At 49.9% G+C, this 12,814-nt stretch overlaps 2 protein-coding genes across 9 annotated transcripts in view; one reads left to right on the top strand and one right to left on the bottom strand.

Annotated features, from left to right (window-relative positions):
* The first annotated feature begins 4,065 nt into the window (after nucleotides 1-4,065).
* Nucleotides 4,066-12,254, top strand: LOC105492422 (SFT2 domain containing 3). Of its 3 annotated transcripts, XM_071072532.1 has the most exons (3): nucleotides 4,066-5,235; nucleotides 11,430-11,534; nucleotides 12,136-12,254. In XM_071072532.1, exon 1 carries the CDS (start codon nucleotides 4,075-4,077, stop codon nucleotides 4,720-4,722), a length of 648 nt encoding a protein of 215 aa, XP_070928633.1. In that variant the 5' UTR covers nucleotides 4,066-4,074; the 3' UTR covers nucleotides 4,723-5,235; nucleotides 11,430-11,534; nucleotides 12,136-12,254. The 3 variants fall into 3 exon arrangements, with proteins under 3 accessions (XP_070928633.1, XP_070928632.1, XP_011757804.1); XM_071072531.1 differs by lacking the exon at nucleotides 12,136-12,254 and having other exon boundaries at nucleotides 11,430-11,986; XM_011759502.3 differs by lacking the exons at nucleotides 11,430-11,534; nucleotides 12,136-12,254 and adding an exon at nucleotides 5,617-6,367.
* Nucleotides 5,630-12,814, bottom strand: part of LOC105492419 (WD repeat domain 33) — a 110,874-nt gene continuing 103,689 nt past the window's right edge. For 3 of the 6 annotated variants that reach the window (XM_071072520.1, XM_071072519.1, XM_071072521.1), the window contains 4 exons: nucleotides 12,163-12,326; nucleotides 11,960-12,052; nucleotides 11,186-11,401; nucleotides 5,630-9,068 (listed from right to left, as the gene is read on the bottom strand). In XM_071072520.1, coding sequence (XP_070928621.1) covers nucleotides 8,839-9,068; nucleotides 11,186-11,401; nucleotides 11,960-12,052; nucleotides 12,163-12,326 — 703 coding nt within the window. In that variant the 3' untranslated portion in view covers nucleotides 5,630-8,838. The remainder of the gene's footprint in view (nucleotides 9,069-11,185; nucleotides 11,402-11,959; nucleotides 12,053-12,162; nucleotides 12,327-12,814) is intronic. The other 3 variants (XM_071072523.1, XM_071072522.1, XM_071072524.1) reach the window with 3 other exon arrangements.

Raw genomic sequence — 12,814 nt, 5'->3', positions numbered from 1 at the left:
ACTTGAGCTCTGAAGTTCGAGACCACCTGGGCCACCTGTGGAAACCCCGTCTTCACAAATAATGGTGGCATGCGCCTGTAGTGCCAGCTACTCTGGAGGCTGAGGTGGGAGAATCACTTGAACCTGGGAGGCAGAGGTTGCACTGAGCCAAGATCACACCATTGCATTCCAGCCTGGGCTACAGAGCAAGATCCTGTCTCAAAAACAAGTGGGTGGTTGGCGCTGGCTGACCCAGCACACTGAAGAAAGGAGAACGTAGTTCAGGTTGAGGCCCGGCAGGGTACAAGTAAACCCAGCTGAACAGAGAGGGCCATGGCAGACAGGGAAGGGAGGGAGACGCCACTCTGGAAAGCCCTTAAAAGAAGCATGGATAACACTTGCTGGGCTCTGGGAGAAAATAACAGTTTACTGCAGGCGGGAGAAGATTTGGTGCAAAGGGTGCTGCTTCCTTAGATCGAGGTGAAAGACCTTGGCAGCAGAAAAGGCTGGCTCTGGCCCCTTCCCCTGGGGAAGGTGGGAGCTGGGACCTGCCTGACCTTATGCAAAAGTCCGACAATAGTGGGAGGGAGGACGCGGGCATCCGAGGAGCCCCTGCCCGGGATTTGCAGATGCGGTGGCTGCAAGAACTGAGGCCAGGCCCTGCCTGGTGCTGACGCGGTGAAATCTAAAGCTCCTGAAAAGCCAGGCTTCCCCCCGCGGGGACAAGGCCATCCAGCACCACAAAGAGGAACACAGAATGGGGTTTCAGAACAAGAAAAAAAAAATTCTTTCGGGGCCCTGCTGCATTTGTGTGAGTCTGGCTCCTTTGCATCTCCATCCACATCAACGTTCACTGTGAATGGAGCCCAGAAGGAAGGACAGGCTCAAAATGAAGGATGGGGAGGGAGGGAGACTTGGAAAGGCATTTGCCTGTTCTTAAACCACCCAGGAAATGAGTGTGCCACCGTCCGTTATGCTTGTGAGTGAAAAGGGTGGAGGGTGACGGGAGCCGCTGCTTCCGGGAGGTCAGGGAAGGACATTCTGAAAGTGACATTGAAGTAGAGACCTGAAGAAATGAGGGAGGGCGCTGTGAAGATATTTGGGGTGGGAGGAATGCTTTAGGGGAACATGTTTGACAGATCCAGAAACAACCCAAAGGCCACCCGATGTAGAACAGGATGGAGGCGGGAGAAAGCAGGGGAGTGGAGGCAGACAGGTCCCGGGCCATCCCACAGGGCAGCGTGGGCGAGGTGAGGAAGTCACTTCTGTGAGTGTGAGGTGAGCAATGGGGGAGTGACATCATCTGACTCAATGGACAAAGGTCCCTCAGGCCGATGTGTGAACCGTGAAGAAAGCATGGACCAAAACAGGGACACTGTGGTGGGGTGCAGGCAGGCGCCCAGATGTGGGGTTAGTGGTGGAGGGGAGAATGGGCTGGTACTGGATCTGTTTCCAAGGTAGAGTGGCGGGACTTGCTGATGGGGTGCGATTATTGAGGTGCGGAGGAGGGGGTAGCTACAGGTTTTGGGGGATGAGGAGGGGAAGTCAGGAGTGAAGTGTCTGGTTCTGCACACGACCTCCAGGGTGTCTATCAGATGCCTGGTGGAGAAGTGGGGGAGGATCTGTACCCAGAGGGTTTTAACAACACGGGCTGGGCCAGAGGGTGCCGAGAGAGAAAAGAGGAGATCCCCCAGGAGCAGCAACGCTGAGGGCTCAGGAGGAGGAACAGCCAAGAGAGGAGCCCACAGTGTCATCCTGGGGCTGAAGGCTGAAATTCACTGCACTAGCCAACAGCGTCTGGCGATTTTGTGATGAACGATTTTGCTGGCGCGGTGGACTGAAGGCCTGGTAGAAGGGCTTCAAGGGAGACGGGGAAGCAAGAGATGGTTGTTAGGATGAGTTTTGCTGCAGTGCTGGAGGAAGGTGGGTTTTGTTAATGACCTTCCCTCCCTGCAGCCAAACCACAGCAGAAAACCCATCCAGGGCTCACACAGAAGGACCCCCAGCAAAAGCCTCTTCCTGCAACGGGAAGCCCACAAGGTTAGAAACCAGCAATCACAACCTAACACTACCCTACTGTCAGTTTTGTAGGTGACCTTGGGTAGGTTACTTAACTTCTTGGTATTTCTCAGCTTCCCTCACCTATAAAATGGGCAGCACAGTCCTGCCTTTTCTATATGGTAGCTGCATAAATGATTAGGTAACATCACTGATGGGCATTTACGTCCCCAGTCCACTTTCTAGCTCTGCGTATTTGAATACTCTAAGTACCTCACAGAAGTGGAACCATGCAGTATTGGTCCTTTTTGTGACTGGCTTATTTCACTCAGCATAATGTCCTCAAGGTTCATCCATGTGGTAGCATGCGTCAGAATCTCCTTCCTTTTCAAGGCTGCGTAACAGTCCACTGTATGCATATCTCACATTTTATTTATTTATCTGCTGGTGGACACTTCGGTTGCTTCCATCTCTTGACTAACATGAATAGTTCTGCTATGAAGAGTTATACAAATCTCTGAGACCTTGCTTTCAATTCTTTGGGGTATATATCCAGAGTGGAATTGCTGGATCAGACTGTAATTATGTACACACACACACATATATGTATTCAAATATGTGTATATGTTTATGTGTCTATGTATCTCTGTGTGTGTGTACATATATACATATATATATATATACACTTATTTATTTATATATATATTTTTCTAGGAACTTCCATACTGTTTTCCACAGCAGCTGAGCATCTTACATTCCCACCAACAGTGCACAAGGCTTGTAGTTTCTCCACATCCTTGACAGACTTGTAACTTTCTGGTGTGTTGTTTTTGTTTTTGTTTTTTGTTTCGATCCTAGCCATCCTAATGGTTTAGCCATGCTAAGTGATCAGGATGGTCACTATTATTATCAAGTGAGATAACAAATCAGAATGTATTTTGAAAAAGAATTACATCTGTCAGGATCCAACCAAGAAAACAGAAAGCATTAAAAGGAACTTAGTGGGGGAGATTAGTCACACAGGGGATGGAAAGGCTGAGAAGTCAAACAGCAGGAAGCCATTAACTTTACATCCACCTAGGGCAGAGGACAAAGGACGCAGGGCCACCCAGGGGAAGCCAAGGTGGTGAGGGGAGCTGTGGAGGCAGCTGGAAGAATCTGGAGGAATCTGACCTGTGAGAAGAACCACAGGCAGACATCCTCTAGGAGGCTCTGAGAAAGAGCAGGGCACGTGGGTGCGGCCTCGGAATAAATCGGGATGGTTAGCTTGTCAGAGTGATCTGACGATGAGTCAGGACACCTGGGCGTGGCGGTGTCCCGAGCACGAGAGTGACACCAAACACACAGGACAGCAGCACCGAGTCTTGGACAAGGGGCGCGAAGGACTCAAGCATGTTGCCAGGCCTGTGGCTGAAACTGAGAACAGAATAGAGAAGCAGGTGGAGCTTACTGGGTGTCAACCCTTCCTTTATCAACCCCATGGCAAGTGATTAGGATGGTCACTATTACTACAAGTGACGTAACCAATCAGCACGCAACTTCCCCCCCCAAAAAAAACCACCTGAGTCACACAGATCTCAACTTTTTTAAAAAATCAAATTTTTATGTTGAGATCACTGTTAAGTTTGTGTTCAGTTGTAAGAAACAGATCCCGCGTACCTTTTAACCATTCCTCCATGTTGCAAAACTAGCACAATATCACCGCCACGGTAGACGCAGACAGTGAGGCCACAGGACATTTCTATCAGCAAAAGGGTCCCTCTTGTGCCCCTTTAGAAACACGCCCACCCTTGCCTTCCAACTATTAATGCTGGCAGGACTTAGCCAGGCCGTAAGGGCGCGTACTCAGAACAAGGAAGAGGGTCAGGCGCTGGGAGGGCGACTGCAGGCGGACAAACTGCACCTACGCCCGCGGTACTTGAGGACACCACAAAAGTCCGCGGAAGAGGCACCTCGGCACTTCCGCGAGTGCCGCAGGCCCTGCCCCTTTCGCCGCGGCCGACCAATTGCGGCCCGAAGGCCGAGCCGCTTCCGCCCGCGGCCGGGGAGGGCCGGATGTGAACGGTGTTTTTCCTTCCTGCCGCCACCTTGTCCAAGATGGCGGACCTCCACCGCCAGTTGCAGGAGTACCTGGCGCAGGGGAAAGGGGGCGGCCCGGCGGCCGCGGAGCCGCTGCTCGCCGCGGGGAAGGCGGAGGAGCCCGGGGACGGGCCGGCGGGGGCGTGGCTGGGCCGCGCGGGCCTACCCTGGACCTGGGCGCGGAGCCCTGGGGAGTCGGCGGCTGCGGGCCCGGCGTGCCTGCCCAGCGTGACGCGCGGGCAGCGGCTGGCGGCGGGCGGCGGGTGCCTGCTGCTGGCGGCACTCTGTTTCGGCCTGGCCGCGCTCTACGCGCCGGTGCTGCTGCTGCGCGCGCGTAAGTTCGCGCTGCTCTGGTCGCTGGGCTCGGCGCTGGCGCTGGCGGGAGGCGCGCTGCTGCGGGGCGGCGCGGCGTGCGGGCGGCTGCTGCGCTGCGAAGAAGCGCCGTCCCGGCCCGCGCTGCTCTACACGGCAGCGCTGGGCGCCACGCTGTTCGCCGCGCTGGGCCTGCGCAGCACGCTGCTCACGGTGCTGGGCGCGGGCGCGCAGGTAGCCGCGCTGCTGGCCGCGCTGGTCGGGCTGCTGCCCTGGGGCGGCGGCACCGCGCTGCGCCTCGCGCTGGGTCGCCTGGGCCGCGGCGCCGGCCTCACCAAGGTGCTGCCCGTGTGAGGACCTCGACCCCGCGCCACTGGGGAAGGACGCGTAGCCAGCGCCGTCGGAGACTGCCCCTGCCGAGCCGAGGACTGCACGCCGGTGCCGGGACGCCCGCGGCGAAGACCCTGCCGTGACCGCCTGTGAGTCTAAGCCGGGAGCGGCTGCTGCCGGGGGAGGCGACCGCAGCGTTGGGAGGTCGTCGATGTCAGCGTTTTGTGCTGGACTTGGCACATGCTCTGAAAACAGATTTTGTCATTGAACTGGTGACAGGATGTGAGACGGTTATGAGTTGCTGTCGAAGTAACTGTGATCTTAGGTTCCGCTGAGTAAAGAAAAAGGACTTTTCTTCGAATTAGCTGCTCTCGTGATTTTTCTCAGGCTGTTTTGTCATTTTAAAATCCAGCGCTAGATGTAGCTTAGCGACGGTAATTTTTTGTTTTGGCTGTGCTAAAACTTGGAAATTATTCTCTTCGGTGCCGGCGAATCCAGAAGGGTATCAGATTATTAAACACCGAATTCAGCCACTGAGTAAGTACTTTTAAAAGTACTTATTTAAGAGTTAATCTCGGGTTTTTTCTTCAGTTAACAAAATCATACATATGGTGCCTTATAACATGAAAGGAAAATTAGTTCTGTATTTCACGACGAAAGCGATGGACCAAAAGAAATTTCCTGCCCCAAGCAGCATGGGATCCAGGAAGGGGCGCGTACAAGCTTAGCGGGCTCTGCGGAAATCCTGCAAATAGGAAGATAATTCTAGATCCGGAACACCTGTATCTGATGGAGACCATGGATTTCTACAAGCTCGAATTTTTCCTCATTGTATGGTCTGCTTTGTAAACTAGTTTACAATTTGCAGGCTGATCTTAAGATGCTTTTTATATCTAATTGCTGCTTCCTTCATTTTAGGTTCAGCGGTTACTTTTACCTGCCGTAATTTATTGCCAGAAAAGTATGAGCCTAACATTCTGATGAGTCCAGAAGACTACGTTTTGTCAGTAGCAACACACTAGGAAGTAAAATATATTTAGAATTTAAACATTGTGTGCCAGTGGTTCTCGCGCTTGACTGCATGTCAGTTACTTGAAGAGCCACACCTCTGATCAACGCAGTCTGAACCAGGGAAGTAGGTCCTAGACATCAGGACCTTTTTAAAGCTCCCCAGGTGATTCTACGTTCCCCAAGGTTGAAGACCACTTCTGTGCATTGGCTTGCACAATTTGAAAATAATGCTTTTCCTGAGCTGGATCCCAGTGTTGCCTAACAGGGTGTCTGCCGGGCCGCGGTAGAGCACTGCTGCTTCCTCCAGCCCCAAAATGTATGTTCCTAAGTTAGGTCCCTAAGCACTGTCCCAGCAAGTGACGCAAGTGGCCAACACCCACGCTGTAGGCTTGCAGGCTACCCGCCCTGAGATTTGGTGAAGAATACTGCCTTGTTCCCCGTCAGTAAACAAGGTTACCTACCTCAGGCGGCTGCTAGTGAGGGAGCAAATGCAGTATTTTCAGAATGATTTATTTTTTTAATTGTAAAGACTTGTGCCATTGGCTGTTCTTTCTAGTCACCTAAATTTCTGTTCTCAATTTCTCTAGAACTTGCAATAGTTGGGGGTTTTATAATGTTTTACAATGTTTATTTCTTAAATAAAAACTTTAAAATTCAACATTTCTCAGCTGGTGGCTCACACCTGTAATCTCAGCATTTTGGGAGGCCATGGCGGGAGGATCGCTTGAGGCCAGGAGTTCAAGACCTGCCTGGGCAACATAGTTAAACCCCATCTCCACAAAAAATCTTTTAAAAATTCGCCAGATGTGGTGGCACAAAACTGTGATCCCAGCTACTCGGGGTGGGGCTGAAGTGGGAAGATCACTTGAGCCCAGGAGGTCGAGGCTGCAGTGAGCTGTGATCGCACCACTGCACCCAAGCCTGGGCCACAGCGAGACCCTGTCTCAAACATTTTCTCTCAGTTCAAACATTGAAAATCTAGTTTTTATAAGCTTCAAATCACAACATCTAGTATGTATTCTGACAGTGATGTTTTTAAATGCCATTATGTATTTAATAGATATAATGTAGGCTTCTTGTTTTCTCTAAATGAAATCACTCTCAAAATGTGATCTGTCAAGTCCAGTAGAGCTTAAAGGTAAAATGAAAATGTTTAAAATGTGATCTGGTTATCTGCTTGAGATACTATGTTTTTAAAGTTACAGCCCAAAATAATGAAATTTTTTCCACTGGAATCTCAGGGGAAAAAAGGCTAATCTTGATATGGGTTTGGTCTCTGGATCCGGTTTTAGCTTCATGAAATTTGATTACAGTTTCTCTGTCTTTAAGCTATACCAGTTGGGGGAGAGTGAAGAAATATCCATAACCTAAAGCAATCTTGAGCCTTATAATAGCATGTTTATGGTGGGGTGCTGATTAAGCTGTAATTTCAAAGTTAAAAAAAATAGTCTCTGGATTCTAACACTGAAAAGCAGTGTATATGGCTGACATTTTCTCCACATAAATCAGTTAGCTTTTGCTAGTTTTTACATTCATGGAGAACCAGCTAGAGTTTCATATACTGTTAAACTATGTCAGTATGCCTTTTCTAAGCAACCACTGAAACTTCCAGCAGCAGCAGCCAGGTCCTGTGGCTCACATCTGCAATCCCAGCACTTTGGGAGGCCACAGGAGGTGGACCGCTTGAGCCCGGGAGTTTGAGAGCAGCATAGGCGACGTGGTGAAACTCCATCTCTACAAAAAATACCAAAAAAAATGAGCTGGGCATGGTGGCGTGTGCCTGTAGTCCCGGCTACTAGGGAGGCTGAGGCAGAGTCGAAGCTGAAGTGAGCCGTGATTGCTCCACTGCACTCCCGGCTGGATGACAGCGAGACTCTGTCTCAAAAAAAGAAGAAAAAATGAAACTTCCAGCACCACTAAATGTGCCAAATAAATTTGACTTGACGCCAAACTGAAGCTGCCAATGTAATGAAATGTTAAGGTGGCCATAGGACAGTCCTTTTAATAAAAGCTTCCATGTAAAACCAAAATAAAGGTCAGTATAGAAAGTATCATGGGGTATAACAAACTGAATTTTTGGCTTCCAATCCAAACTGGGCTAAATGGTATGTTTATTTCAAACAAGGAATTTGCCGTGGACAAGATCTGTCTGGCTTATGAATTAGAAGTACACCCTGCCATAACACTGGTATTTCCACATAGCTAGTATGGAAGAGAAAGAGATTAATTAATTAAGTGTTCCAAAATGGTTTTAGGAGCTATTTTGGTCCATTCCTTATCAACTCCATGTGTGATTTCAAGTTATCTAAAGGGCATGTGACGTTATTTCTGACTAACATCAAGTTGCTCTCCTCATCCTGACAAGGCGATTCAAATCTAAACTGTGATTCCTAGGAGATGCTTCCAAGGGGGAGCTCCCTCGCTGGACAGCCAGAAGACTGCATTTTCTCTTCAGAGTTCAGTTTTCCATCTGTCAGAGCATGTCTGAGTATAACTTTGAACCTACTATAAACTACATTAATCTTCAAGTATTTCTCTATCACAAAAATGGTGTGACAGAATTTGTTGAGAAACACAAAGTTCACAGCTGAGATTAATTTAGATGACTTAGTGGTTACTATGCTCATGAACATCAGCGATAACCGTGCACTCCTCGGCAGATGGGATGCGATGGAAACCAAAGGTTTCCTTAAGGCAAGCACTCCACAACTAGTTTTCTGTTAATTCTTGCGTAAATCACATTCTGTATTCATACAAAAACTTTTGTGTTTTTCTCTGACAAACTGTACACATAGAAACAAATTTCCAAATGGACAGGAACTTAAATTTGTGGAGATGCCCCATGTCTTGTGAGACTTAAAAAAAAAAAAAAAAGATCCCAGCTTTTATCTTCACAAAACAACATGGGAGTTGGGGCAATGAGGGTGGACAGGACAGGAAAGGGCCAGCTGGGCTGGGAGCTGGCAGCAGTCTCTTCATCTTGAAGACCTCATTGAGGGTTCCTGGGATTCAGGTGCCCAGAAGAGTTCAGGGCTACAGTGGTGCAGGCTTCCTTTTGTTTCTCTTGGTAAGTCCACAAGAAGTTCTTAAATACTGTCCGGAGAGGCCTCAGGTGCTCAGTTCCAACTTCTACCGACCCCTTCCACCACCCCGTGAAGCTCCTCGCCTCGGCGGGCCAGAGTTCATGTTACTCCCTCTACCCCAGTTACTGCCACTCCGGCCCCCTCGAGAAGGGGTGCCACTGCCTGGAGGGCCCCCAAAAGGTTCATCTCTGTGGTATCCATCGTGGTGGTCTCCGTCTAAAGAGCTGGAACGCCCAGATTTGGGCACTCTCTGGGCAGGTCCTGGGCCCCCGCGGCCTGAAACAAAGAAAATTTCACATGGGACTTTCTGTATTAGCAACTCTTTGTCAGTAACTCCCAGTACAAACTTTACTCTCTGATGACAGTGGACCAGTTCTGGTGGGTGCCAGGGAGACTGGCAGTGGTATTCAGAGTACTGAGAGGTGTGCCTCTACCCTTTCCTGACCCTGCCTCCCCCTTCCTGGCTTATTGCCATGGGCCTCAGCATCAGCCAGATCCGTGTCCCCAGGGCTGTGACAGACGATGGGAAGCCAAGAGATGAGCACAGAGCACCTTCAGGGAGATCCGGCCACACTGGGCCACGTCCCAGGCCATGGGAAGTGTAACCTACCTGCTCCCAGCCACCAGGGTATGTTGAGGGAAGGTTTGAATACACTGACTTGACTTTGGAAGTACACGCTGCTAATGTTAATAAAAAGTGCTCCAACTAGGATGAGTGTTCACTGGAACTGTCCTGTGACATGTGGCACTTTTGGCTTCCTTTTCATAATTAGTAAAATATTTCTTGAAAAAACAAAAGAAAAGCACAAAAACCCCACAAAACACTGGCTTTCAGGTTATATCACCTAGGCACAGCTTAACTTGCTTCAGACTTGAACACACAAATGTTTACGTACTATTAAAATTCTTTCATTCTGCTGGAGCTTGAGAATATATTTAAAAAAAAAAAAAAGAAAAAGGGAAAAAAAATCTACCTTGTAAGAATTTTTTCCTCAGGAAATGATAGGATTTGGTCACATCTCCCATAATGCCCTTTCAGAAGACTACTGCAAACTATCCACGGTCTTATATTTTGTAATAGAATATGAATCTAGCTGAGATGAGGTTAGGAGAACCAGCCAAAGGAACAATCTTGCCTTCTTTTCTTACAAAGAGCAGCTTCAACCCACCTGAGGGCACCTGGGCAGCGTGTCAGCTCCTACGTCATTCCCATGCTAATTGCACGTCCTTGACCAGAGGGACCTAATAATGGCGCGCCAAGGACCCAAGACAGCCGAGGTCACAGCACGCTGGCTAGTAGTACAGTGTGTTTATGCAGGGAGATCTATTGATGATACATAAGGTAATTTCTGAGGGTTTTGTTGAGACAAACAACTATCAAGACCAAATGGCAGGCCGGGCATGGTGGTTCACGCCTGCAATGCCAGCACTTTGAGAGGCCAAGGCAGGTGGATCACTTGAGGCCAGGGGTTCGAGACCAGCCTAGCCAACGTGGCAAAAGCCCATCTCTCTAAAAACACGAAAATTAGCTGGGCGTGGTGGTGCACACCTGTGGTCCTAGCTACTGGGGAGATTGAGGCACAAAAATCGCTTGAACCCAGAAGGCGGGGGTTGCTTGTAGTGAGCCAAGATCACACCACTGCACTCCAGCCTGGGCGACAGAAAAAAACCCAAAAAGACCAAATGGCAGAACTCCGTACTGGAAGGACTGTCCACACAGACAGGCCAACTTCGGGAGCAGAGCACAAGCTGGGGCACGCGGGGAGCAGCCTTCCCGGGAGCCTCCGAGCCACAGCACCTGTGCACCTCCCCCGCTGCCTTGCAACCAGAGTTGTAGTCAGCCTTCGGAGGCGAATACTCCTGGCTCAAGTTAGTGGTGCCTATAAAATAAAGCTCCAGAGTTTCCAGTTGAGGAGAGAATCTCCTGTGCCCCCGGAAACACTGCCCATAGACCATGTTTTCCAAAGTCTTTGTGACTTTGAGCACAAGCAGTGTTCCTCTAGATCCAGGCTAAAAAACCAACAGAGCACCCAGGAGAGGACAACTCTCCCCTCCCACTGAGAGCCCGTGAGGGTTCCGAGCAGCCGTCGTGGCGGGCAGACTGCCAGTGAGAGCAGGGCTCCCAGACAGCAAGCCCAGCAGAGACGACTGGGGCATCCTGGCAGAGGGCTGAAGTGAACACCTCAAGCGAACGGGGATTCCTGGAGGCGAGTGGAGTCCTGTGTGGGGCCAAGTTGCAGTCCACCAGATGACAGCTTGTGTGGCACTGGCACCACGTTTAGGAGCATGTGCCTCTGCACAGCCCAGGCTGCAAGGGCATGTGCAGCAGATACAGGCAAGGCCTCCACCAGCCCCTGCAGCTCCTGGAACCATAACCACTGGCCTGCTCTTACCTTTGCCTCCTCGGTCTTCAGAAGGGCCTCCTGAGGCCTCCATCTCTCTGTGCTCAGAAGTGCCTGGGCCATCATGCCAGGGGCGCTTTCGGGGAGGTAGGGATGCCATGTCCATGCCTTGGAGAGAAGAGGAGCGTTCTCTGCTGGCTGGGGAATGACCGTCGTGAGGGGGATGATCGGGTCGGGGAGCATCACGAAAATGTTCATGACCCGGCCCTGAAACAAGAAACAAATCTCCTTACAGGAAAGCACAGTGCGACCAAAAGCAGATGGGAATGACACTGTTGAGAGGAGGGAGCAACTCAGAAGCCACCGTTCACTCATGCTGAATGCCCACCACAGGCCCGGGGTAAGCCACCTAGACTAAGATCCAGAGAACCGGTTCTCACGTGGTGTAGTATCAAGACGTCTTTACAGTCTCAGATGACTGAGGACTCCTAAGAGATTTGTTAATGAGAGTTATAACTACGAATGTTTAACATACTAGCAATTGAGACTGAGAAAAGTTTACTTAACTTTATTCTCCAAAAACAATTGAGTGGAAAGAGCAGTCCTGTTTTATACTCAGATAGATCCCTGTAATGTCTGGCAGATTCCTCTGCTCTCATTCCACCTGCTGAGATCAAGATCTGTGGCTGCTGGACAGGAGACAGCCCAGGCCCCCGGGAGACATGAGCTGGAAAGAGGGGACCCGGTGCACCCAAGAGAGGGCCCTCAGAACTCACTTTGTGAACTGCTATCTAGAGTTACCCAACAAGCGGTTCTTTTCCTTACCAGGCTCTCTGTTTCCATCCCAGGAATCTGGCTTCCGCCCTCCTTCAAAGCGAGGGAACTCGTCAGGAGTGGGAAGTAAACCCTTCCTTCCTCCTACACAACAGAGCAAACAGTGCTGCACTCAGACTGTTCCCGGTATATTCACAACCACTGTATTCTGCACCCTATCCTTCCAGACCAGGTGTCCTTAGTAACTCGCTCACCTCGTGGGGTACCCCGACCTCGACCTCTGAGATCTCGTCCTCGGGCCGCTTCCTCAGAAGCATCAAAATTCTCCTCTGGACCAAAGTCTTCAGGACCAGGAAAACCATCCCTTCCTCTCGGGGGAGCACGGCCCTCATGCCTCGGCGGGGCTCCTCTTCTGAAACTGTAAAGCGAAAACAGCAGAATGTCCATCTCAGGGAACACCTTGCCACTAAGTTCACGTTTCAAAAAAGCATGTGATATGAGAAAGCATGATATAATGCTGATTGGGAGGAAAACAAAATAAAACTGTATTTTGAAAGGACACATTGTATAATCCTATTAATACTACCAGAGGCAAAAACAGACCAGAAGGAAGCATACCAGAGGGTGGGGTTACTGTAAGCTTCTTTTAGGCTTTTAGGAATAATAACAACATCAACATTTTTAAAGTGCCTATACCATGCCAAGTCCTTTACAAGTATACTTTGTTTCATTCATTTCATTCTCACAGCCACCATATGAAGCTGGTATTAGCAGCAGCTCCATTGATGAGAACACTGAGGCCCAGATTACTGATGTCATTTATTCAAGGACATAGAGTAAGTGCTGGTGATCTGACCTCAGCCAGTCTTGACCCTTGGCCCAGGTTCTGTATCACTGCCTCACAAA

The sequence above is a fragment of the Macaca nemestrina genome, chromosome 11 (assembly GCF_043159975.1).
Source record: "Macaca nemestrina isolate mMacNem1 chromosome 11, mMacNem.hap1, whole genome shotgun sequence".
Taxonomy (NCBI): Eukaryota; Metazoa; Chordata; class Mammalia; order Primates; family Cercopithecidae; genus Macaca; species Macaca nemestrina.
The sequence above is the reverse complement of the archived record's forward strand: the minus strand, read 5'-3'. Positions and strand labels throughout refer to the sequence as shown.

Bases quoted from the DNA above. Each gene is read 5' to 3' on its own strand.
- LOC105492422 (XM_071072532.1), top strand. From the start codon at position 4,075: ATGGCGGACCTCCACCGCCAGTTGCAGGAGTACCTGGCGCAGGGGAAA.